The sequence below is a fragment of the Ctenocephalides felis genome, unplaced genomic scaffold (genome assembly GCF_003426905.1).
Source record: "Ctenocephalides felis isolate EL2017-DRISC unplaced genomic scaffold, ASM342690v1 CF-g0.4_SCAFFOLD_00845, whole genome shotgun sequence".
NCBI classification, from domain to species: Eukaryota; Metazoa; Arthropoda; class Insecta; order Siphonaptera; family Pulicidae; genus Ctenocephalides; species Ctenocephalides felis.
This window is the reverse complement of record NW_020536999.1, coordinates 69,867,048-69,892,763: the sequence shown is the minus strand read 5'-3', so window position 1 is coordinate 69,892,763 and position 25,716 is coordinate 69,867,048. Positions and strand designations below refer to the sequence as shown.

At 31.1% G+C, this 25,716-nt stretch overlaps 2 protein-coding genes across 2 annotated transcripts; one reads left to right on the top strand and one right to left on the bottom strand.

The window, feature by feature from the left end:
• Positions 1 to 9,715: 9,715 nt before the first annotated feature.
• On the bottom strand, positions 9,716 to 20,879 carry LOC113387969. Its single transcript, XM_026625379.1, has 4 exons — positions 18,399 to 20,879; positions 18,173 to 18,279; positions 12,309 to 12,457; positions 9,716 to 9,790 (listed from the first exon to the last, which is right to left on the bottom strand). Exons 1-4 carry the CDS (start codon positions 20,744 to 20,746, stop codon positions 9,716 to 9,718), a joined length of 2,679 nt encoding a protein of 892 aa, XP_026481164.1. The 5' UTR covers positions 20,747 to 20,879.
• A 1,887-nt stretch (positions 20,880 to 22,766) lies between these two features.
• On the top strand, positions 22,767 to 25,248 carry LOC113387959 (autophagy-related protein 9A-like). Its single transcript, XM_026625370.1, is given in 2 exon segments — positions 22,767 to 24,158; positions 24,160 to 25,248. Coding segments are annotated over 2 exon segments (2,205 nt in total). The 5' UTR covers positions 22,767 to 23,042.
• The last annotated feature ends 468 nt before the right edge of the window (positions 25,249 to 25,716 follow it).

The window sequence follows — 25,716 nt, the reverse complement described above, 5'->3', positions numbered from 1 at the left end:
ACGGAGCGTTTTAGGTCTGAATTTTTTTACTGTGCTCCGAATTGAATGAAATTTTGGAATTAGGATCATCTTACCCTCAAATTCAAAAGTGAAAACAATTCGGGTTGCGCCATCACCCCCCGGGGGGGTAACACCCCTTCTAAATTGTGTAACTACTTTTTTTCAAAATAACGTCGGAAATCGATAGAAGAACTAATTATAAGAAAAAAATGTCTTATATAGTTTTTCAAAAAAACTAATACTTTTCAAGTCACTGGCCACTGAAGATTCATATATTTTTGGCGTTTTTCTTCGTTTTTTTGCAAATATCTCCTAAAATATACATTTTAACGAAAATCATGTAATGAACAAAATAATGTCATTAAAAATCTTAATAAATCGGTATTACATAAAGTGTTCTAGGAAAAATATTAAGCAAGATTTGAAAGACCAAAGTCGTTTTTTATTTCGTTCAAGATTTAATTGTTGTATTTAAAGCCATCTAGTGTCGAGGTTTTACATTTTATGCATTTCGGTAAAATTAGGTTTTATAGTACTCAACATTAGCTTTAAAATGAGTGCTGTTACAAGTTTTTTGCGTATAAAATGAATGAGCTATCATGCAAATAAGAAGCATATACGAAGTTTTTTTCTTTTAAATCATATGGTTTAATAAGCGCCATTTCCACCAGAATTAAAGTAATTCACATTCTATCTAGAATTGACTTCATTATAGACATCTTGATGGGTTCTAGCAGATTCACTACTTTAGTACAAACTATTTTCAGAAAACTCACGATTTTATAAAAACTTTATTTTCCAATTTGCGCGGCGGCGCAGTCTTTAAACATTCATAACTCTGTCAATTTTTGTGTGAAAGAAAAATAATAAAAAACAATAATAGGCCAGAAAGATTCCCTTGATTTTTATCTATATGCTTTTATACGTATCTTTTATTCTTTTTGAGATATAATGAAAATAAGTTCGATTTTTAAAAGAATTGAAAAAAAAAGTTTTTATAAAATTGTGAGTTTTTTGAAAATAGTTTGTACTAAAGTAATGAATCTGCTAGAATCCATCAAGATGTCTATAATGAAGTCAATTCTAGATGGAATGTGAATTACTTTAATTCTGGTGGAAATGGCGCTCATTAAACCATATGATTTAAAAGAAAAAAACTTCGAATATGCTTCTTATTTGCATGATAGCTCATTCATTTTACACGCAAAAAAACTTGTAACAGCGCTCATTTTGAAGCTAATGTTGAGTACTATAAAACCCAATTTCACCGAAATGCATAAAATGTAAAACCTCGACACTAGATGGCTTTAAATACAACAATTAAATCTTGAACGAAATAAAAAACGACTTTGCTCTTTCAAATCTTGCTTAATATTTTTCCTAGAACACTTTATGTAATACCGATTTATTAAGATTTTTAATGACATTATTTTGTTCAGTACATGATTTTCGTTAAAATGTATATTTTAGGAGATATTTGCAAAAAAACGAAGAAAAACGCCAAAAATATATGAATCTTCAGTGGCCAGTAACATGAAAAGTGTTAGTTTTTTTGAAAAACTATATAAGACATTTTTTTCTTATAATTAGTTCTTCTATCGATTTCCGACGTTATTTTGAAAAAATGTAATTACACAATTGAGAGGGGATGTCATCCCCCCGGGGGGTGATGGCGCAACCCGAATTGTTTTCACTTTTGAACTTGAGGGTAAGATGAACCTAATTCCAAAATTTCATTCAATTCGGAGCACAGTAAAAAAATTCAGAGGTTATACCCTTTTTTCCTCTCCGTTTACTGCACTAAACTACTTAACTACATCGTTATATAATAGTTAGCAGAAAAGTTGCATGACTGAATGCTTAGGTGCATAATCGAGAAAAATTTTATTGTCACAATTATAAAAGTTGATAAGTATAAATTTTTATTGATTAAGTCATATATATATATATATATATATATATATATATATATATATATATTGGAAAATTAGGGCTTTCAGTCAAAGTGTCACCTATTAATATTTTTAAATGTTTTACACGCTGTGTATTTGCGTGCTTTATATTTTATAAAAAGTACTAATCTTTACTAAAGTCATCATTCACCGGTGATTGACAAAACGCGTGAAAAAACAAAGTTTTTTTACAAATGTCTATTTTATTTGGACTGCTTAATTTATTTTATAATAAAACAGAGCGGTTAAAATAAACTTAAACTACTTGTTCTATTTCGGACTTTTTTCTAAGACGGTCGTGAGAGGAGAGAGATTTTTTGCCTTTTTTCAAAAGTTTGTTCTCTTCGGATAACGTCGGAGGGCTATAGTAAACATAGGAAAAAATAAACCAATTATGTTCTAACGTGCATTAAATTTAACTGTTATTAATTTTAAATTTTTGTATTTTTTATTATTTGATAAAAACATAAGATCATATTGAATCATGTTTAAGTTTGAGAGGACGTTACCTCTATAGGCTTCTAAATGAAAAAGTTCGATAAAAAAAATATTGAAAAAGATCAATATATATTTTTAAAAATTAAAAAAATTCTTGAATTGTACAAAAAATATTCAACTTTTGAAACTATTTCAAGTAAGCATCGACAAAAGATCTAATTTTGAGTCACATACGCATATACTTTTTGTAATTCAGAATTGCAAAATAAAAGAGAAAATACAAATTATCAAATCGATTTTTCTGGAAAATATATAAAGTTTTCTATATGGGTACGGAAACCTGAAACATAAAATCATGAAATGTACCAAGAGAAAATCAAATTATTTTAAATACGAATAAAATAAACTACAAACATATACTCTTCTTTTATATGACTGCACTATCCATTATCATTCACAAAATTATATTTCTGTTATATTTAGGTAGGATTTATCTTATCAAAATATTAAATATTATTCACATGATATTAATTCTAAATAGAGACTATTTTGAGAAACGCTGAACAATGCACGCGTGTAGCATGCACGAATATAGTAAATGATGCATGTGTTAGTGCGCGCACGAATATAACCGATAAACATGTGTTAAAATGCTAACGTGTGTGTTTTGTATGTAGTGGTAGGTACTTTACATGCGCCTTGCGATTAGTGAGATGGCTGGTGTCAATTATAATATTACCAGTAAATGCTCTAATGTAGCACGTGTTGAAGCGAAAGTGAAAAATTAACTATTGGTGCATAGCATCGCAAACCTTAAGATAAACTACTGAAACTTCGCGTACCGTAATGAAATAATCGAAAAATTTTAAATGTTTTCAAATGGCATATTAAAAATATTGTGACTTTCGTTATTTTTATTTTATAGACAAAATATCAGAGCTCATAATTTGTACGACGACTTCTTTGTACGCTTACATAAAAAGTAAATAAACAAAACAAGAATTAAAGCAAATAAAATTAATTTTGAAAACTTAATTAAAATAAACAAGAATTAAAGCACTTTATATCATATTTCTAAGAATTATACAAATTGAGTTGCAAAGTTGAAGTTATTTATTTCCAGCATATAAGTCTACTTTAGAATTTTACTTAAAATTAAAATTAGAATCGGAATCTTTCTCGCTATTTAAAAAAAAAAATCTTGGCAGATAATTTTTTTTTTTTAATTTTGGAATTAAAACAATTTTTTTGCCTTCCGCAAAAATTAATCATTTGTTCATACTAAAATTGCGTAAAATTTGGCAATTAACCCGCTCACCGGAAGATAAAAAAAGGTATAATAAAGCTTGCAGAGACCTAAAGGCACTAATTTGTCAACACAAAAATTAATCATTCGATAATTACTTAAACAATCTTACTCAAAATCAGGATACCAATTACTCATTATGGAAGGCGACTAGAAAAATCAAAAATCCAATAAGGCAAATTCCACCTATAAGAAACCCAATAGATAAATCACAAATCTTTGCGGATCATCTATTTAATTCTTTTCATCCAGCTCCTCAAAGTTGTACAGACGGTGCTGAATATTTTATCCACCAGTATCTACAGAATGAACCTCGAAACGAAGATTCAATTATAAAAATTTCATTATCAGAAGTAAAACGTCAAATCAACAAAGCCAAAACTGGTAAATCTCCTGGCCATGAAAAAGTATCAATGAAAATGCTAAAAGAATCGCCCGTCATTGTATTCAGATTAATTACCATCGTCTTTAATGCAATCCTGAGGATTCGCAAGTTTCCTACAGCATGGAAAATTGCAAAAATCATACTAATACTGAAGCCTAGAAAAGACCAACACCCAGCACCATCATATCGACCTATCAGTTTATTGCCGATTATATCAAAAATTTTCGAAAAATTGCTTTTGAGTCGAATAAATGATCATATAATTGCCAAGGATATAATTCCAAATTATCAATTTGGTTTTCGGGCAAAACATTCGACCTTACAGCAAGTTCATCGAGTTGTTAACATCATTAACGCTGCCTTACACTGTAAGGAGTACTGTTCTGCAGTATTTCTTGACGTGTCTCAGGCGTTTGACAAAGTCTGGCACAAAGGTCTTTTGTATAAAATTAAAATAAATCTAATAAATATAATAAATAAATCATATAAATAATTTGTAAAAAAAACTTGATGATTTAAGAGGAAATCAGAAACTGTTTGGTGGTGGACCCATTTTGACTAACTGGTGATTTTCGATAAACCCTATCAGTTATACCACGATCAACACCTGCAGATTTGCAGTCATCAGTGTTATGCCGGTATGTGAAAAAGATATCTTTGAAGACCATTATTTATACGTGTTTAATTGCAGCAAGATGAATCTTCAGAACTATTTGCTAAACAATTGTTGGGTAAAGGCATCGTAAAAATAGAAATAGACAATTCAACAAGAACAAGTAAAATATTACCTTACATTAAAAAACATTCTGATACATTGTGAAATCCAATGATAAATTGATTGCCAGAGATTTTCAAAATTTATTGCAAAACTGTTTATTTTGAGAGAGGTGATCAATGGATTAGTGAGCACGCTATATTGGCAACCAAAAACATTGATATCAATTCAATAAACTGCATAATTCATCATAAAATATCTCTTGCAAATTAGAATGAATCTGTGATTTGCCCAACAGAATTTTTAAGTTCATTAGATGTATCAGGAATTACACCAAATATATTATCATTAAAAATTGATTCACCAATCATTCTTCTAAGAAATATAAATTCACCGCGACTTTATATGGAGACTGGGCTATCTGTAAAAGAATTATTAAACTAGTAGTGCATGACATCGTGCCTTAAGGCAAATTGGTGGAACTTCCCGTCCAGAAAATTGAATTTGTTTAAAAAAGCTTTGAATTTTTTAAAACTTTTGAGAATGTAGAATTTTTTTTAAAAAAAACATGTTTTTGAAAAATTTGGATTTTTTTTATTCGGAAATTGTTTGAAATTATTGATTTTTTTTTCCAAAGCAACCGCCCACCTTAACTGATATAACAGGAAGAGCGTAAGCGCGGTGTCGCAGTCTAACGGATAAACATTGATACGGAACCCATAAAAATATAAACCAAATTCGTACTTATTATTAGAATCTCTATACAATATCTGATAATTTGATGTGCATCTGTCTAATGATCATTTTTGACCGCAAAATGACATTTTTTTTTACTTTTTTCATTGGATTTCTGAAACCGCCAGACCCGCAGTTCCTTATTTCGTCAATACAAATAAAATGTATTTTGAATCATTCAAATCAGACGCTCCGTTCTCTCAAAAATTAAATTACCATTTTCCAAACTTTTTGCCCAGTATCTTTAAAAAGGCTGGACCTGCCTTTGGTAAAACTAATCAGCACATCTCCTTTTCAATAGCAATCGAATTTTTTTTTTGAATCATTCAAATAGGCTGATTCGCAATCTCAAAATCGTCGACGAAAAATTGTATCCGCGACACACACACACGCATACATCCATTTTGTTCTAAGATATGCCAAAGTGTTCAAAAACTTTGCAGTTTTTCTATTCTTAAATTTTCTGGATTCAGTTATTGATTTCTTTGTTAGTAAATTGCCCGTCTTGCCTCTGCTAAGACTATGAGAGGCAGAGTTCTTGAAATGACGCATACTGCTTCCTCCGATATTGTGCGAAATGTGCAATCAACTCAGGCCGTATATGAGTCCTGCTACTTCCGCGATTTTTGAGTTTTGAGTGCATCAGCCCATATAGAAACACCGTATAAATTGTAAATACTGCAAATAGTATTATTCACCATCTTTGTATTAGGCCCCCAACATTAGACATCACCAGAGACTAATTAGAGAAATGAAGTAATTGCTGATTAATAAATTCTATAATATTCATTCACACAGTGGATTATGTTAAACAACGTCTAAACAAATATTGTTTTCGCAACTTCCCTTATCATATAATTGTGTTTGAAGATATTCATGTAATTAAAATTAACATAAATTCATTGACTGCTTGTATTTTTTTTTACTTTTTTGCTGGCTGATGTTTTTTTTACTTGCGTTGCCCTTGACAAAGGTTGGCTTTTTACCGCTAAAAAACCATATCCAGTGCAATAAAAGCCTCAAAAAGCGCTTTCTTTACCTCTTGCATTAGTCTGCCTACTACCGTCGGCTATCGCTACGGAGTGGTGCTGCTTTGCATTGTCTACTATTCGATCTAAGAAATCAACTAGCTGTAAGTGGAATTCTGTCTTAAGGCAATTAAGGCATCGTGCCTTAAGGCAAATTGCTGGAACTTCCCGTACCAAAAATTATTATTTTTTTAAAAACGATTGACATTTTTAAAAAAAATTTACTTCGAAAAAATAAGATTTTTGAAAAACTATAAATTAAACAAAAAATTACTTTTTTTTGAAAAAAAATTTTTTTCAAAAAAAAATCTAATTTTTTTTTTTTTTTTTTTAATTTTTTTTGGAAAATATAATGTTTTCTTTATTTTGGCATATTTTGGAAGATCTTTTTTCAAAGCAATCGTACTGCTTTAACTGCATAGAGACAAAATGTCAAAGCGCGTAAGCGCCGCGTCACCGTCTAACGAATAAATATTGGTACGGAACCCATAGGAATGCAAACAAAATTTATACTTATTGTTAAAATCTCTATAAAATATCTGATAATTTGATGTGCATATGTCTAATGATCATTTTTGACCGACAAATGGCATTTTTTTTACTTTTTTTGTTAGATCTCCGAAACCGCTAGACCTGCCTCATGAAAATTTGATCAATTCTTCATCTTGTCAATACAAGTCAAATGTTTTTTGAATTATTAAAATCGGACGCTCCGTTCTCTTAAAAACTGAGTTACCGTTTTCGGCACTTTTTGCCCCGCATCTTTGGAACGGCTGGACCTGCCTTCGCCAAAAACTAATCAGCACGTCTCCTTATCAATACGAATCGAATGTTTTTTGAATTATTCAAATCGGTTGATCCGTGTTCCCGAAATCGTCGACGAAAATTTGTATCCGCACATACATACACACACGCACATACATACATACACACACACACACACACACACACACACACACACATACATCCATTTTTTCTAAGGTATGCCAAAATGTTAAGAAACCTCTGAAACGTAAAGATATATAAAAATTTTCATTTTCGATTTTTTTGCGATTACTATAACTTACCCTACGGGAAGTTAACAAAATCAGATATTGCAGATCAGTTAGTGTATCTATAAGTTAGTGGTTTGTAAGGTTCTGATAAGAAGGCAATATCAGTTTTCATTTCGCTTACCGTCTGCATAAGAAATTCGTGTGCAACCTCAGAATGACTCATGTGTGAGTGTTTTTTTTTTGTTTTGCGAAGGAAATTCTTAATGCATCTGGGTCTGTTGTCTGGCTATGCCCGAACAAATACTGTCTAGGTATAATATCGGCTAAAACCTCCGCTTAACTCTTGCCAGTTCTCACGAAAACCGCCGTTAGACATTACATCATGAGGGGAGGATCTAGAATGCTATGACTCGCTCTCTTACTTGTGCTTTCCTCATTAATAATGTCATTTGCACTTCTTCTTTTCGAAGATTGCGTGTGAGTGCATGTGTATGTATGAAAAGATACATTTATTTGTCGACGATTTCAACAAAACGGATCGACCAGTTCAAACCAAGACAATGATAATTCAGTTCTTGAGACAACGGATCATACGATTTGAATGATTCAAATTCTTATTTGCATTGACGAAATTAATTTTTATTAATGAATTCATTATTAATAAAATAAATTGATTAAATTTTTGTTTCTCCGAATCGGCTAGGCGTGCCTTCCTCAAAAGCTAACTAGTACGCCTCTCAATCAGTACGCACGAACGAAATGGTTTTTGAATCATTCAAATCGCTTGACTCATACTCTCCAAAATGTCAAAGACGTAATGTTTGGACTATAAGTGAAATTTAAAAACTGAACATTATCTATACAATTTGTGATAATTTGACGTGCATATGTCCAATGATAATGTTTCACCACTGTCCAAATGTCCTTTTTAACCTTTTTTTCTTGATTTTCGAACCCGCTGAACTTGTTTTTCTAAAAATTAAATTATTTTTTCATTCCGTCAATACAAGTAATATGACTTTTGAATCATTCAACTTGTACGCTCCGGTCTCTCACAAACTGAATTGCCATTTTTGGCACTTTTCATCCCATATATTCGACACGGCTGGACCTGCTTTCGCCAGCAACTAAGCAGCACATCTCCCCATCAATATAAATCGAAAATTATATGAATTTCAGTTTATAATTAGTAGAAATGTGCAAAAATTTTCATACGCCAAAAATTCTGAACGGACTTTGGAAATTCAAAAACTATGTGAATTTGGAAATTGTTCTGATTAGTTTTTTGCAAAGTTCTGCCAGGCAGATTAAAAAAAGGAGAGAATTTTGATGAAACATACTAAAATATTATAGTCCCACAAAAAGTTATTTAATTATAAAATTTAATGAAAATCTGGATAAATCGGCCGCGCATTTAGAAAATTTTCTGTGTATGTATTAGACACGTGTTCGTTTTACAATAATTTGTAGTTAATAACATTGTACAAAATTAAATAATCTGCAATAGTCTCTCGAATTATAACATTCTACACTGTAGAACGTACATAAATACACAAAGATGGAGATCAAATTAAAACAAAATTATAAACACTAAAATCAATTCATTATTATAAAATTTTAGGCTCTAGGCAGAGGTGTGGGAAAAACTTATATATTCCCACCAAGGAGGCTGTAGAACGAATTGGAATGTTGGAGACTTTTTAGTCCTGAACGATGCGAATAATTGGTCAGAAAGATTTAGTATCGCATAGGATAGGGTAATATCATAGCTAAATAAGCATAGGATGTTGAGTGCAGGAGCAAACTAATAACTTTGACAATTATCCTAAAATTCATTAAAATTATTCTAAAACATAGATTTTTATATGGATCTCAATAATATCGAAGTGAGGTGACATTCTTAGCGAGCTTAGTAGCGCCTGTTTTCGAGCCGCGCGTTCAGACCTATGCGCTTAAAATTTCTAATTCTTATATTTATGACATAGCTTAAATATAGATATATTTTAAAATTATTTACAAAAATACCTATATAGTGTATAAAAAATATATTCAAAGTCAAACACAACATAATACAAAATATACATTTAAAATACTATATAAAATACAAAGTGAAACTAAAAACTAAAAAAATATTTATATCTATCAAAACAATGATCAGTGCTCAGTCGATTCCATTGATCAAATTAAAGCTATGAGACAATGTGTGCTTGCCTTGAAGAACTCTCTTTTGTAATTTCTGAAAAAAAGTAGAAATATATTAGTATATATTTTAGCATATTAAAATTAAAAATATTAGTATACATTTTAGTATGTTAAAATTGTTTATATCTGATTATATTCATATAGAAATGAATAATATTAATTCAGATATTCATATCAGTAACAAAGTTTGGAAACCACGAAATCAGATGTTTTAAGTTAACTAAGAATATGGATGTGCGGCGACAAAATTCAGCCCTGTATATTCCACCCCTGGAAATCAACAGCAAGCCTGTACCCTTACCTATAACGACAAAAATACCAAACACCCACGATTCAGAGTCTCTTCCACCTCAGTCGGATATGGCATACGAACCTTATGAATAAATACCAAAGCTGTAACCAATAGTGGACCACAATAGAATTAAACAAACATAAATACAATTGGTGGCCACGATGTGATGATCTAATGTGATCAGATAAAACAAAGCGAAACCAATATCTATCTGAAGTAAACAAAACATTCGTCAACTTACATAAGTAAGTGCCTTAAATCTGCGGTTATTGATATTTCATTAGCAACATAAGAAAAGTGAATACTAATTTTTAAACATTTAGTAACACTTTATTTTTGAATTTCTTTATTTGTGAATTTCTGTTTTATTTTTTAACTCGTCGTAGGGTAAGTTATAGTAATCGGAAAATGAATAATTTCGACGTTTTCATGAGCACCGATCAAACGATTTGAAATATTCAAAAACCATTTGATTCCTATTGATAAGAAGACGTGCTGATTAGTTATGGCAAAAGTTGGTCCAGCCGTTTCGGAGATATGAAGCTTTGCTTTTTAGAAGTTCTTTGAGTGAAGAAAATCCAAATCGAATTTTCTAGAATACGGAGCATCCCATTTAAATGATTAAAAAAACATTCAATTCGTAATGATGGGGAGAAGTGGTGATTATTTTTTGGCAAAGACAGGCCCAGCCGTCTAGGAGATACTAAAATATGGCAGTTTTTGAGAGAACAAAGCATCCGATTTGGATGATTCAAAAAACCCTTTGCTTGTATTGAGAAAACGATTATTTTTGGGAAAACACTTATTTTATTTTTAAAATACATATATTTTTTTAAATATAAAAAATTATTCGGATTTTAATTTTTGTGTTAGCTAAAATTCCTAAGTTCTCTAATATACTTGAGATAAATAATTTAAACTTTATAATTTAGTTATATAATTCTTGGAAATATGAGATAAGGTCCTTCATTCTAACTTCGCTTGATGAAGTTTAGTTTATTCACTTTTCATGTGAACTCATATAAACGTCATCGTCCAATTTATAAACTCTTCTATTTTGTCTATAAAACACGAATGATTAAACAATTTATAACAATAGTAGTAGAGTAGTTAAAGTATTTCCAGATCATCAGTTTGGTTTTCACAGACAGCACTCTACAATTCAACAGTGCACTGAATCGTCAATAACTTCGAGGCCAAGCAATTCCGTTCTGCAGCCTTTCTAGATGTGAGCCAGGTCTTTGATAAGGTGTGGCAGGAAGGTCTTTCATCGGAGATCAGATCTCTGCTTCCAACTGGTTATTATAATATTTTAGGAAATTCAAAGTCCGTGTCAATACTAAAACTTCAACGTCACATCAGATTGAGGCAGGAGTTCCGCAAGGCAGTGTTTTGGGGCCATTCGGGCGTAAAAACCTTATCAATAAATATCAAAACTCTCAACCAATATTTGACCAAAATAAAATTACAGAAACATAAACACCGTGCCAATATTCACTTCAGACGTACTGACAGCACGAACACTACTAATTCGAAAAATTTCGGTCCGGCAATTGTGTTGAAAAACCACATAACGACTCTTCATAAATAGAAACAAAACTATAACCATAAATATATTGCATTAGAAAAGCCATAGCAAAGCCTTATTTGGACACATACAATAAGCACTAAAAGTCAAAAATTTGAAAAAGATATCTGAATATTTGATTTAAAAGAGCATATCATAGAATACACCTTACATAGTACTGTGTATATCACAATGTCTACGAAGCATATTCGAAAGCTTGATCCTCTTCGGATATTCTCGAACATCTTTTGTGCTTAACGTCTAATGATAGTAATCTAATTACAAAATAATAATAATAGTGTTAAGCAGAAGTATTAATTAATTTGCTATTTGAAATAGTGCAACAATGTTTAAAAAAAAATAACTAAAACATATTTATAAGTGCTGTTTGTGAATATGTAACATTTTTTCGACATTACCGAATTGATATTAAAATATTTATATAATTTTTATCGACGTAGTATTAAAAACATTGAGATTCATTTCTTGTTACGTCGATAATAGTAGAAAATGCAATTATTTCTTCCTGTCGGGAAAATAATACTAATTATTTACTTTTAAACTTATGTTGCTTTGTTCATTTTGAATAGATTTTGTTAAAATGTATTTATAAAACCTGTAACGATGGGATAAATGACGGACTGATTAAAGGCCTCATGAATAAAAATAAAATATTACTTTTAATCTTCTTACCTTATTAAAAATATTCGCGATAAACCGATTGTTCCTGTACAGATTATTTCTGAGAGCATCCTTCTTCTTCTGGGTCACTTCCGGAAGATTTTTATATTTCTTCCTAGACATCTCGCGAATTTCCTTCGTAGTGAAAATTTTCTGAGATTCTGCAAATAAAATATCAATCAAATACAATATTGAAGAACGAATTTTATCAACTTCTCAAAAATAGTAATATTTAACGAGTTCTTCAGGATACATAATAATTAGAGAATCCTGGTTCTAGATGTTAATTTTCAATAGAAAACATGTGGACAGACAGGTAGATGGATAAACAAATAGACGGGAAGTACATACAGATAGAATATATATATATATATATATTATATATATATATACATATATATAAATTAAATATATATATATATATATATATATACATATATATAAATTAAATATATATATATATATATATAAATATTATTATTGAATAAATGGATACAATTACCAGAATATACAATTATCAGAAAGTTCATGCAATAGGCCACACGGCAAAATTCAACTCACAACTAGTTTAATGTTATTTTTATTTTGTTGTGCCACTTTTCGAGTGTCAAGACATATAATTAACTTCCCGTAGAGTAAGTTATTGTAATGGGCCGAAAATCGAAGTTGAAAATTTTTACATTTCTCGACGTTTTGAAGGTTTCTGAACACTTTGGCATACCTCAGAAAAAATGGATGTGTGTGTATGTATGTATTGATACCATTTTTCGTCCACGTTTTCGGGCGCATGGATCAACCGATTTAAATGGTTCAAAAAACATTCGATTCCTATTGATAAGGAGATGTGCTGAACAGAAATTTTTTGTTTCATTTTTTTTTCTTTTTTCAAAAAAACTTTTTTTTGTATATCGAAAATAATTCAGATTTTATTTTTAATTCTGACTATAGTTCTAATATACTTTAAATAAATAATTTCAACTTTGCAATTCAGTTTATATAATTCTTATAAATATTAGAGAATGTTATAATATTTATAATAATCTATTTGAAAACATTTAACATTCCTCGAACATTTAGTTACGGTACGGGAAGTACCAGCAATTTGCCTTAAGGCACGATGCCATACACCCCACTAGTTGCTTTCTATTTTATATTTCTGTAAGATAATAATCAAAAACTTCATCTTATCAAAATACCGTAGTGTAAGTTATAGTAATACCAAAAAAAATCGTTAATGAAACTTTTTCGGCATACCTTAGAAAAATGGATGTATGTGTGCGTATAGTATTTTCGTCGGCGATTTCGGAAGCACGAATTAACCTATTTAAAGGACACAAAAAACATTTTATTCCCATTGACGTTTGACGTTCAACTGATGAATGGAAATTAAGTTTTTGAGTAATGCAGCATCAGATTAGAAACAACAAAAAACATTTTATTTGTATCGATAGAATGAAGAATTGATTACTTTTCTGCGAAGGCTGATGTACAGTGGTTTTGGATATGTAGTAAAAAGTTAAAAAAATGCAAATGCAAATGGACCTATCAATATAGATAGGTAGACAAAAAAGGGTAGTCAAATAGACAAGTAGTCAATTAGAAAGATAGATAGGTAAACAGGTACGCAGTTAGAAAGATCAAAAGATAGGCTGGTTGACGGATAGACCAAAAGAAAGATAAATATATAGACGCCGGGCCTGTCCTGGGTTCTCAGCGCACCCACATGTAATTTTTTTTTCTAGCGCCGCCCACCAATAATTTTAACTGTTTCAAGGTTATCATTGAAATTATATAAATATTTTTATAAATTTTAATAATGACTCACAACTCACATCAAATGAATAAATTCAACTTTGCAATTCAATTTATATAATTCTTAGAAATTTGAGATAACCTTCTTCATTCGTTTTGTTTATTTACTTTTCATGTAAACATATATAAAAGTCATTGTCCAATCTATAAGCTCTTATATTTTGTCTATAAAATAAGAATAATCAAAGTTACAGCATTTATAATGATCTATTTGAAAGCATTTAATATTCTACAAATATTTTATTATGACACGGAAAGTTTCAGCAATTTGCCTTAAGGCACGATGCCATGCACCACTAGACTAGTTTAATTTTCAATTATTTCTAACGCATATGGAATATTAATATTTGGTTTTTAAACATTTTACTTATTTATTATGCGATCTATTCTATTGAGCAAATCATGCCAAGAGAGCAAAAAAACTAGTCTTTCATTTTTAAACATAAACTCGTAATGAAACACTTGTATTTCATGTTCGATCTTTCAAATTTAATTCTTCATTATTTACAATATCCAAAATTGCTTCGAAAACTTATTATTCAGTATCATTAGTATTCATCTTCACTTTGCCATCAGATTCGGAGTATCAGATTGTTGCATTAAAGTTAAATTTTTAACGTATTTTAAAAGAATTGCCCAAAGATTAGTAAAAGATACAAAGATATTACATATTTTTATATCTATATTAAAAAAACTAATTATATCTGAATCTGTATTATTTCTGCATAGTTAATAATTAAATTTAGAGTATGGGCACTACTAGGTATAAAAAAAGTTTAACGATTTTTGTTCCAGAGTAAATTTTTCTTGCATTTTTCATATTTGCTCCACTTCCATAAAATTAACCACGTATGTCTTTAACGTTCAAAATTCATCAGATGCGAAACATTTGCATCAAAAATAACAGTTACAATTAAATTGCTCAGAATAAATAAGCTATTTTATAGACACTGACCTCCCATTTTCCATTTTTCTCTATTATAATTAGTATCTATTTTTTTAACAAGTTCCGTTTCAACTAAATCAGCTCGCAATTTTTCGTCAATAATACCCAATAATTAATTTAATCTAACACTAGATCATTTCTTTTTCGATTCCACGTTAACTTCAAACGAAGTAAAAATTCAGTGAGTAGATTAAGCAATAAGCAGAACAATAATTTACTAATTAGCGGAGTTATTAATCAAATATTAATGCAAACTGAATATGCTTTTTGCGTCTCCGTATCTACAGTTAACTTAGATTATTAAGAATTTTAGATTGTATATTTAAAAAAAATTGTGAATAATATATTTTAAATTTCATTTCCGAATCTCGGTTTTGCACCCCTTAAGGCGGACGCCCGCAATTTTTGCATGCATCGCATGCAAGGCAGGTGCGGCTCTGGATAGACAGGTATACAGGTAGACAGGTTATATAAAAACAGACAAATAAATAAATAAAAAGGTAGATAGGTAAATATGTATACAGAGAGATGGAACGATAGAACAGTAGACAAGAAGACAGTTTGACAAATAGAAGGTAGACAAGTATGAAGTGAACAGGTAGACAAAGTAGTAGACAGGTAGATCATATTTAAATCAAATTATTATCGATTTAATCGATTTACATATTTCGTAAAGTTCGTGCAACTTGCAGTAAGGAAAAACGCCACTTACAACATGTTCTATGTAGAATAAGTAGTAAGATGCTTAATTAATAACTTCCCCATGAAGAACGATAGGTTTTCGCCAGAAAATCCAACTTGCGAATATAATCTCTTCTCGGCCCTTCAAGTAATTTTGAATCGTTTGAGATCAAAATTGAAAAAGTTTATGTGTGTGTGTTTGTATGTTGAGACAATGTTTGACTTATCGTTTGTTATGTTTACTCAGAAATGGCTGTACAGATTTCAAAAATTTAAAAACCACTTGATGAAAAGTCAATAATCGGCTTGCATACACGCATCATTTTTTCCAAATTCGATCTCATTCGATTCGACTTGAAACGCCGAGGAAACATGAATCAAATTTTCTCAAGAAAACAAACTCTCTTTCGAGAAGTAAATTATAAAAGTGTCTATAAAATATTATACTGAAATCCATATATAATAGATGCGATTTGAAAAAAACACTAATTTAATACGTCTATTTTACATAAGATTGCTCTTTTGTATTAATGTAAGATGAAATATTTTCCTCAATGTGACAAATATAAGACTATGAAATAAATTAAGAGGCAACAAGATATAAACGAATCTAAAATCATGTATTTATATTGTTAATAATATTTTATATTAAGCCAGTAAGAATATAAGGCTAAAAAAAATTTATCTCATATTGCCAAATTAAAAAAAAAATTTTTGCACATCGATGTTTAATATAATTGCAAAACAAATTATTATTGTTTAGCGCAATTAGTGGTGCAAAAACAGTTAACATTGAATATAAGTATTTTAATCGAAATCACATGATTAGGTCGCTTTCACACGAAGCGACAGCAAACGTATTACACACAAGCGGACGGTTATTAAGTGAATGAAGATCCTTAGAAAAATTCAAAGTTATAAACCTAAAAAAATACCTTCATAAACTTAAAACTAACTAAGTGTAAGTAGCATTTTGCCTTAAGATAAGTTGTATGAACTTTTCGATATGTGTAAATAATCGGTTTAATCAATAAGCATTAAGTTTTAGCAACTTGTAAATTTGTGACGACTATAGATGTTAAAGCGACCCATTATTTAAACTTGATAAATTTTCATAATTAAACCACTTTTCATATGCGCATGATAGCCCAGGAAGTTTATTAAAACCACGAATCTATCATGATTCAAAATTTCATTAAAATCGTGAAAATGATTTTTTTCAACATCTAACAAAGAAACGGCTCGGCCACAATCCTGTGATTTATAAAAATGACGAATGCAAGTTTTGTAATTAAACGACTTCGTAAAACCCTAAGGGTGTTCGTTTAGTTAGAGCACAGGTTCCCAAATATTTTTGTGCCATGGGGGTCCATGGGCTTTTTCATAGATGCCCCCATTTACCCGATATCGTTTTTTTTATAAATTTCAAACTATACTGAAGTATATTATTAAATATTTAAAGTAAAAATAAATGTTAATTTTATGCATTTATCATTAATATAAAATAATAAAAAAACTAGTAGTGTGTATGGCATCGTGCCTTAAGGCAAATTGCTAGAACTTCCCGTACCGTAACTTTTCAAATAGTTTATTATAAATAAATACTGTAACATTGTCTAATATTAAGAATTATATAAACTGAATTGTAAAGTTGAAAATATTTGTTTAAAGTATATTAGAAATTAGGTCAGAATTACAATTAAAATCTGAATTATTTTCGACATACAAAAAAAAATTTTTGAAAAAAAATTGAAAAAAGAATTGAAGCAATCATTTTGTTAAAACAAGCAGAAAGTTCTTTGAATCATTCAAATCGGACGCTTAGTTCTCTCAAAAACTGCCATTTTTTGCGCATTTAGCTCTGTATCTCCGAAACCGCTAGACCTGCCTTTTTGAATGATTCAAAAAACTTTCCGCTTGTGTTGGCAAAACAATTGCTTTTGGAAAAAAAATTATTTATCTTATTTTTTTTCAAAAAAAAATTTTTTTCATATCGAAACTCTATCACTATGCAAGTTTCTATAAAATAGTCAAGTAACTATTCTTCTGGCAATCTTTACCAAAAACTAAACAGCACAATTTGCAACTCTTATTATGTTTTCGAACAATTATTGTATTTTCAAAATTGGTTCGGTGGAAACATAGACAACAATTTTGCACTTCTCTACTAATTCAAAAGAATCATCTCAGCCAATTGTAGCGCAAAAATAATCATTGCGAGTCCTTTTCGAGTTTTATCAAATCGGTTATATAATACATAACCATACATACTTTTTCTAATTTTAATGACAAATTCATAATGTCTTGAATGTAAACATTAGCTATTTAGATTTTCTGTCTGAACATAAATAAATATATATGTGACAATAAATAATTATATTAATTTTTTCTACAAGTTATCATGCATTACGTAAATAAACTACATAATGTTACTGACTTGTTTTCTGAGGCAACATCTTTTGGACATTGGCTATTTCTGTTTTTAGTTTCGGTTCTTCTTCAATCAACTGCAAAAGCTTTTTCCTTTCATTATTTCTCTGGGTTCTTTAAATAAAACAATTCATTAATTCGTTAATTAACTCTTATATAAAATAAATTACTTAAATACCAATCGACTATGTATGGTGACATATAGACGAGACCATTCACTAAATATTCATTACCTTAATTCTGCAATTCTATTAATAACATCTCTCCGTCTATCAGCTTTCTTCACAAAATCACTTTTGTAAATAACCAAACACTCCTGCACAGTCGGGTTATGTTTCCTATTTCCATTCTGCTTCTTTTCTCGAGCCACCAGAAAACTATCAGTTGATGTACTTAGCAGAGTACTTTCATTCAAAGTACCAGCAGTATTTTCAGTATCCTCCGAGTAACTATCGGTCTTGAGGTTGTCAAAATCTCCCAGATTAATAGTTTGTAATTCTGCAGAGCCTTCAGAAATAAATCTTGACTTATTGTCGAATACAGTGATAACAGTTTTTTCATTATTCATTTTTTTGTGCTTGTTGGTTTTAGGATGTCTACTTCTGTTTTCTCGATTGTAAGGTAATTTGACCTTAACTTCATCCAGCGAAGGCTTTCTTCCATTCCTAGAACTATTTGTCGGTGTCGATTCACTTTCAAATGTTAAAATATAAGCTACAGGTGGCTTTGATGTTTTACCATGTTTCTTTTCTAACGTTTGAGTTTTTTTACTGCATTTGCAAGAACATTTTTTACAATGATTACAACTAACCATAACAGCTTCCACCATTTTATCAGAATTGTTGCGATTGGATGTTTGAGTACTGATTGTTTGAACTTGTGGTTTTCTTGTGGATGTCTTTTCATAACTTTCCCATCCCGGAGATGATTCTGTTGATTTGTTTTGTCCACTTATAGATATCGTAGCAGATTTTAAAGACGTATGTGTTCCTGATGACTCGACAAGCTTAGAATGAGAAGATGACTTATGTTCTGATATATTCTCTGATAAAACATTGCTCTTGATATCATTTTTATCTTTAGACTTTGTTGAAATATCTGGTGAAGGTTTAGATTTTGTTGAATGCCCAGATGACTTTGATGCAACTATTTTTTGTTTCTGAGCCTGGTCTATGCCGATTACTTCAGAATAGGGCCTGCTGACATTTATGTGTGAATCCCATTCAGGATATGTTATGCAAGAACTGCGGGTGCTTGGATTGTCTTTAGCAAGTTGTGTCGATTGCTTTAACATTTCTATGCTTCTTGTAAGTTTTTTCAATTGCTCGCGAATTGACTCCTTACTTGAAGAAGGAGAGGAACCTTTTTCTTCAGATGTTGGCATTTGTTTTTCTTTGGATTTTAAGGAAGTTTTAGATGTATAACTACTGTCTATCAGACTTTGTTTACTGGAAGTGTCACTTTTTAAAGATGTACGTCTTGGTTCTGCAGTTTTCTGAGAAACTGATGGATTTTCCATCATATTTCGACATGGACATGATCTACTAGTAGATTTTACTTCAAAATCTGTTACCAATGGATATATCATGTTACGATTTGGTATTTTACCTAGTTCAGAAAAGAAATTAAAGTCAAATTTAGTATCACCTCTTTCGCTAACTTTATAAGGACCAAGTGAATCAAACTTTGTCTTCTCGGGTTGATTATTTTCCAGCAACGTTTTTAGATAATTCAAATGTTCAATTTCCGAGTTTATCCAAGCCAGTTGTATATCTTTTTCTTGTTTTGCATAATTTATTAACCCAATTCCTTGTGATTTGTCGTGATTTTGTTCAGTTCTGATTTGTTGTTGAAGTAAATTTTGTTCCAACATTTTTTGCTGATCATTCAACATATTTAGCTTTTCCACAGATTTCAAATGATTTTGAGCTAAGTCTTGAAACGATTGATCTTGGCAGGTAAAATCATTTTTGCCTCGTATGGTAAAAACACTTTTTGGTTTTTCTTCGTGAATAACAGGTGCGTCGTTAGCCATTGGTTTAGTTGGAACTCTAATGAAATCTACACCTTGAGCAAATTTGTATGGTTTCCAAGGCACATTAGCTACTAAATTTTCAGGCAAAGAATAACTCGGATCAGGACTTGCTGCTTGTGAAGTTTTTGAATCACAGCTATTAACTCCTGTTGTACTCGAAGTATACTCTTTCAATTTTGATTGTGGTCTTGAAACATCAGAAGTAGCTGTATCGTCGCCATAATTTACTTCCAGAAGCCTTTTAACAATTCTTTTAACCATTTTTTTCTTTAACTCTACATTACCCTTTTTACTGTACATCATACAATTCAGTAAACGTATACCAGTTTTTATATCGTTATTCAATGTAGATAATTTCACATCATCGAATAAAGGATCATTTTTATTGCTAGATAAATTTGTACTAGTTCCTGTTGTCATATAATTATTACTACTTGATGATTCCTTTCTGATCTTACTTTTTATCGATTGAGCGGTTTCAGATTTTGTTACTGAAGAAGTATTATCATAATCTGAATTCTTGTTAGATTTATCATCATAAGGCATCGGGACACATATTCAAAACTATCTGCTATAGTTATCATGTTTTCGTTTACCTGGGATGTGGTATGTATATTAGATCCCAAGGAAGATTGTGAAATATTAAATCTGTTGTCATTTTTCAACACTTCTAAAATGTTTTCATTAGGCTTACCCGGAGATGAATCTTCATCTGTTAAGGAAGTCTGGATGGAAATCAGTTTGCGTCTTGCCATTCTTTTCTTCAACATTTTAGATTTTGATGTGACTTTCACTGGGGTACCTCTAACGTTTTCTTTACTTTCTTTCGAGAACTTTTCAGAATCATCCTCATCAGAAACTTTGTTCGGATTTTTGTGTATAGAGGTCTTATCAGTATTTCTGGTCAAAGTGGTTTGTATGTATTTGTCAGCTTTTTTTGTAGTCAATGATTTCAAATCAATATCATTTAAAGACTTATGTTGCTTCAAAATCTTTCTATCATTATTATCAGGCAATGGCTCTACAAATTTTTCTTCCATAGACTTAATATTTGAGATATACTCTAAATTCTGTTTTGATTCATCAGTTTTTAGCACAAGTGGCGTTGATTCAGCAGTCGGTTTTCCTATAAATTTTCGAACCTTTACATCTTTCCTGGAAACTTCAGATTGCATCCTTACATTTTCCGGAGAGGCCTCTTTTGGCTCACCGTATCGTGTTTTATGACCTTGTTGTAAAGCTATACGTTCCAATGTGCTTAAAGGCTTTTTAGCATCTATATCATCAGGGTTTCTGTATCCAATATCAGCCAAGGAGTCCCATTCTAGACGTTTATTTGATGCAACACTACTAGTGGGCGAAACAGTATTACGTCTAGTCATAGTACCTTGATCTGTGCTTGACAAAGGCTCTACAGTTTTATCATCAAATTTCAAAATACCTTTAGGCTTTGAAGGTACCTTTTCAAATTTAACTTGACGAATGTCTTCAAAATCATTAGGAGCACTTAAGTCATAATTTATCTCTATTTGAGACTCTAGATTAAATACAAAATCTCTGTGCTTTGAATCATTTGTTTTATGTTTAGATTTAGTTGAATGTTCAATATAAGGACGTTCAGAGTCTGTTTTGTCATCAATTTCGCTAAGTTTTGGGTTTGATGTTTTAACATTTTCTTCGGGGATTTCATCAGTGCATATATTTTGCACAACTTCTTCTTCACTTTTGTTCAATTGACTTTGATTTTTATCATCACATAATGTACCATTAGAATCATTTAAGTCCAAAATAGGAGGCAATGTTAAATATTGTCTAATATCTCTATCTTTCCCGAATAATCTATAATATTCTAATACTTGCTTACTATCCTGAGGCTCCGGTGTTTTGCTATCCATATTTAACACTATTTTATACAAATAATAATAATATATATTAAAAATTTATTAAAACATATTTATTTAAAGCTTATGAAATCATATTGATCGTAAAATATGTAATTTATTTAAATTAAAATAATAATTTATAAGTCGGTTTGACGTTTGTTATTTGATTCCAAGTTCGTTTAAAAACGTAAACACAAATGATGAGCAACCATAGATAATCAAAGTGACGCGAAGACATAGATGCCATAGATGAAAGAATCGCAAAGATCAGTGATATCTATGGTCAAATGGATTATATAAATTAATGGATAACTTTTATACAAATCAATTTACAAATGTAGTAATTTTGACGAATTCATTTTTTATTTAAATATGTTTGGAAACTATTTATATCATTTTGATAATTAAAATAATTTAGAATATATTTGTTAATGCCTAAATTATACACCAATTTAACCAATTATATTATTGGTTAAAAAATATTTATCTGCAATTCTTTTATATGATAATATTGAGACCATAGATAAAAGAAGAGTATGAGTATGGGAATACATACTCTTCTTTTATCTATGTGTGGGTCGGACATTGGATTTATCCCTAATCGCAATATAGTCCATGTCCGCGATCATATGTGCATATTTATACCTGTGAAATGATATGTCAAAAATTATACGAAATGTTGCGCAGTTGGTGCAGTTTAGTTGAGGTTATGCGCAGTGTCACAATGAATAAACATATTTATTTTTAGTCAATATCTATTAACCCTTTACGTAAACAAGTGCACTATCTAATTCTGCTATTAAATCCACTCTAAAGCCATTTTCAGTGCCAAAATACAAACCGCAACTTTCCGATGATTTGACAGATGCGTCACTTTTGACATTTACAAAGTCATCGAAAAATTAAAAATGCACATTCACTAACATCTCACTCGCCGTTCGGGGACAAAATTATTAGTTATGTCGAAGCCAGAAGGATACAATACTTTAAAAAATGAACATAGCCCGATTTTAGATGAGACTAATGTATCCATACACGCAACAAAGAAATTGAGATATGCTAGTACGGAACCATACAATGATGCCTTACCGAAGCCTGTACATGATCCTGATGATGATGAGACGCCCCAGGACGGTGGCCTCATAATACATGTGGCCCCTGAGCCAAACATGGCTCGGTGGACCCACATCGAAGACTTAGATTCTTTCTTTCTACGAATGTATTGTTATCATCAGAAACATGGGTTCAATGTTATGATTTTAGCAGAGTTTTTCAGCCTAGCACAATTTGTATTTGTTATATTTTTTACGACTTTTTTGTGGCATTGTGTTGATTACCAAGTTTTGTTCAAAGAAAAACCACCGGATTCAAATCACTCTAAAGTAACAATTTCAGATGTTGTTCTTGATCCTTCAGAATGTATCTCCAGTTTGGGAGTGGTGGCTTGGACCTGCCTTTGCTTAGCAGGATTCTGCTGGTTGTTAAGACTTGCACGTTCCGTGTATCATTTAGCACATTACTGGGATATAAAGCATTTTTTTAATATTGCTTTAAAAATTGATGATGTTGATCTTGATAATTTGACTTGGCATGAAGTTCAAAAAAGAGTAAGAGATGTCCAAAGTGAACAACAAATGTGCATTCACAAAGCACAATTGACAGAGCTCGATATATATCATAGAATTTTAAGATTTAAGAATTATATGGTTGCTATGATCAACAAAAGTTTATTGCCAGTTAAATTTCAAGTACCATTTATTGGAGAAACTATTTTTTTATCTCATGGGTTAAAAGAAAATATGGAATTTTTATTATTTTGGGGACCATGGTCTCCTTTTGAAAATAATTGGCATTTAAGAGATGATTATAAAAAATCTGCCAAGAGGAATGAACTAGCTGCTGATTTATCTAAGCATATTATGTATGTTGCTCTCGCCAACCTGATTCTGTGCCCTTTAGTATTTCTGTGGCAACTAATGTTTTTATTTTTCAACTATGGTGAAATGATTAAGCGCGAACCAGGAACTTTAGGTGCTAGAGCCTGGTCACAATACGCCCGCCTATACTTGAGACATTTTTAATGAGTTGGATCATGAGTTAAATGCTAGGTTGACAAGGGCTTACAGACCTGCTGTTAGATACATTTCAGCTTTTTCTTCACCATTAATGACTGTGATTGCAAGAAACATAGCCTTCATTGCTGGCGGTGTATTGGCTACTCTTCTAATATTAACAGTTTATGATGAAGATGTATTAGCAGTCGAACATGTTTTATCTATAATGACAATACTTGGGGCTGTAGTTGCTACATGCAGATTGTTTATACCTGATGAAAACTTAGTTTGGTGTCCTGAGCAACTACTAGCAGGTGTTCTAGCACATGTTCATTATTTACCGGCATCTTGGAGGGGATACGCACACACTACATCCGTGAGAGACTCTTTTAGTCAACTATTTCAATATAAAGCTGTGTATCTATTTTATGAGCTCATCAGTCCACTAACAACACCTTTTATATTATTATTTTGGCTGCGACCGAAGGCGTTAGACATAGTAGACTTCTATCGGAACTTTACAGTTGCTGTTGTTGGAGTCGGAGATGTGTGCTCATTTGCACAAATGGATGTACGTAAGCATGGTAATCCTGATTGGCAAACAAGCTCTCCAAATGAGTCTCAAGTAGATTATGGAGGCCATGCAAAACCCACAGTGAATCAGTATACTCAAGGAGAGCATGGAAAAACTGAATTGTCGTTATTGCATTTTGCTCTTACGAACCCAGATTGGGCAATGCCTCATGAAGCACACAGATTTGTTAGTGGCTTGAGACGAGGAGCTATGCATGAACTAAGGAATGTTAATGGTAACCAAGGTACTATGAATTTGGGGGCTATGGGTTTTTCATTGAATACTTTAAGTAGTTTAGGTGAAGAATACGCTTCAATTGCCAATTCAATTTTGGTCTCAAACTATAAACTGCCAGGAACAAATAACTTATATGCGCCAGGATTTAGTAATTTACAAGAACAAAGTATCTCTCGCATTGCAGACAATGAGATTAATATGAGTCTTAATGATTTGAATCGTGCAGAATTATCTGAAATTCAACCTGATACTTCCATGGTGACCCCTGCTTTTAATACAAGCATGCTGAGACGTGGTTGAATAGAGTTGAAGTAACATTGGAGGAAAAATAGCAGTCTTCTATTAAACTTACAATGCAATAATTTGAACATTTTGGCATACCTCCGAAAAAATGGATGTGTGTGTTTTGTGTGTTCTTATTTCTTCGTCCACGTTTTCGGGCGCATGGATCAACCGATTCGAATGGTTAAAAAAATGCTTCGATTCCTATTGATAGGAAGATGTGCTGATTAGTATTTGGCAAAGGCAGGTCCAGCCGTTACGGTGATACGGAGCAAAGAGTGTAGAAAATAGAAATCGAGTTTTTGAGAGAACGGATCATCCAATTTGAATGATCTAGAAAACATTCAATTCGTAATGACGGGTAGAAGTGGTGATTAGTTTTTGGCAAAAGCAGATTCAGCCGTTTTGGAGATACCGAGCTAAATGTGCAAAAAATTGTAGTTTTTGAGAGAACTAAGCATTTGATTTGAATGATTCAAAAAACTT

What these genes read in the sequence shown, in the direction of transcription:
- LOC113387969 (XM_026625379.1), bottom strand. Translation starts at nt 20,746, where the DNA reads ATGCCTTATGATGATAAATCTAACAAGAATTCAGATTATGATAATACT. An exon ending in AATAGAATTGCAGAATTAAG is followed by an intron (nt 18,280 to 18,398) that starts GTAATGAATATT and finishes TTTTATTTAAAG; the next exon opens with AACCCAGAGAAATAATGAAA. An exon ending in TCGCGAATATTTTTAATAAG is followed by an intron (nt 9,791 to 12,308) that starts GTAAGAAGATTA and finishes ACTTTTTTTCAG; the next exon opens with AAATTACAAAAGAGAGTTCT.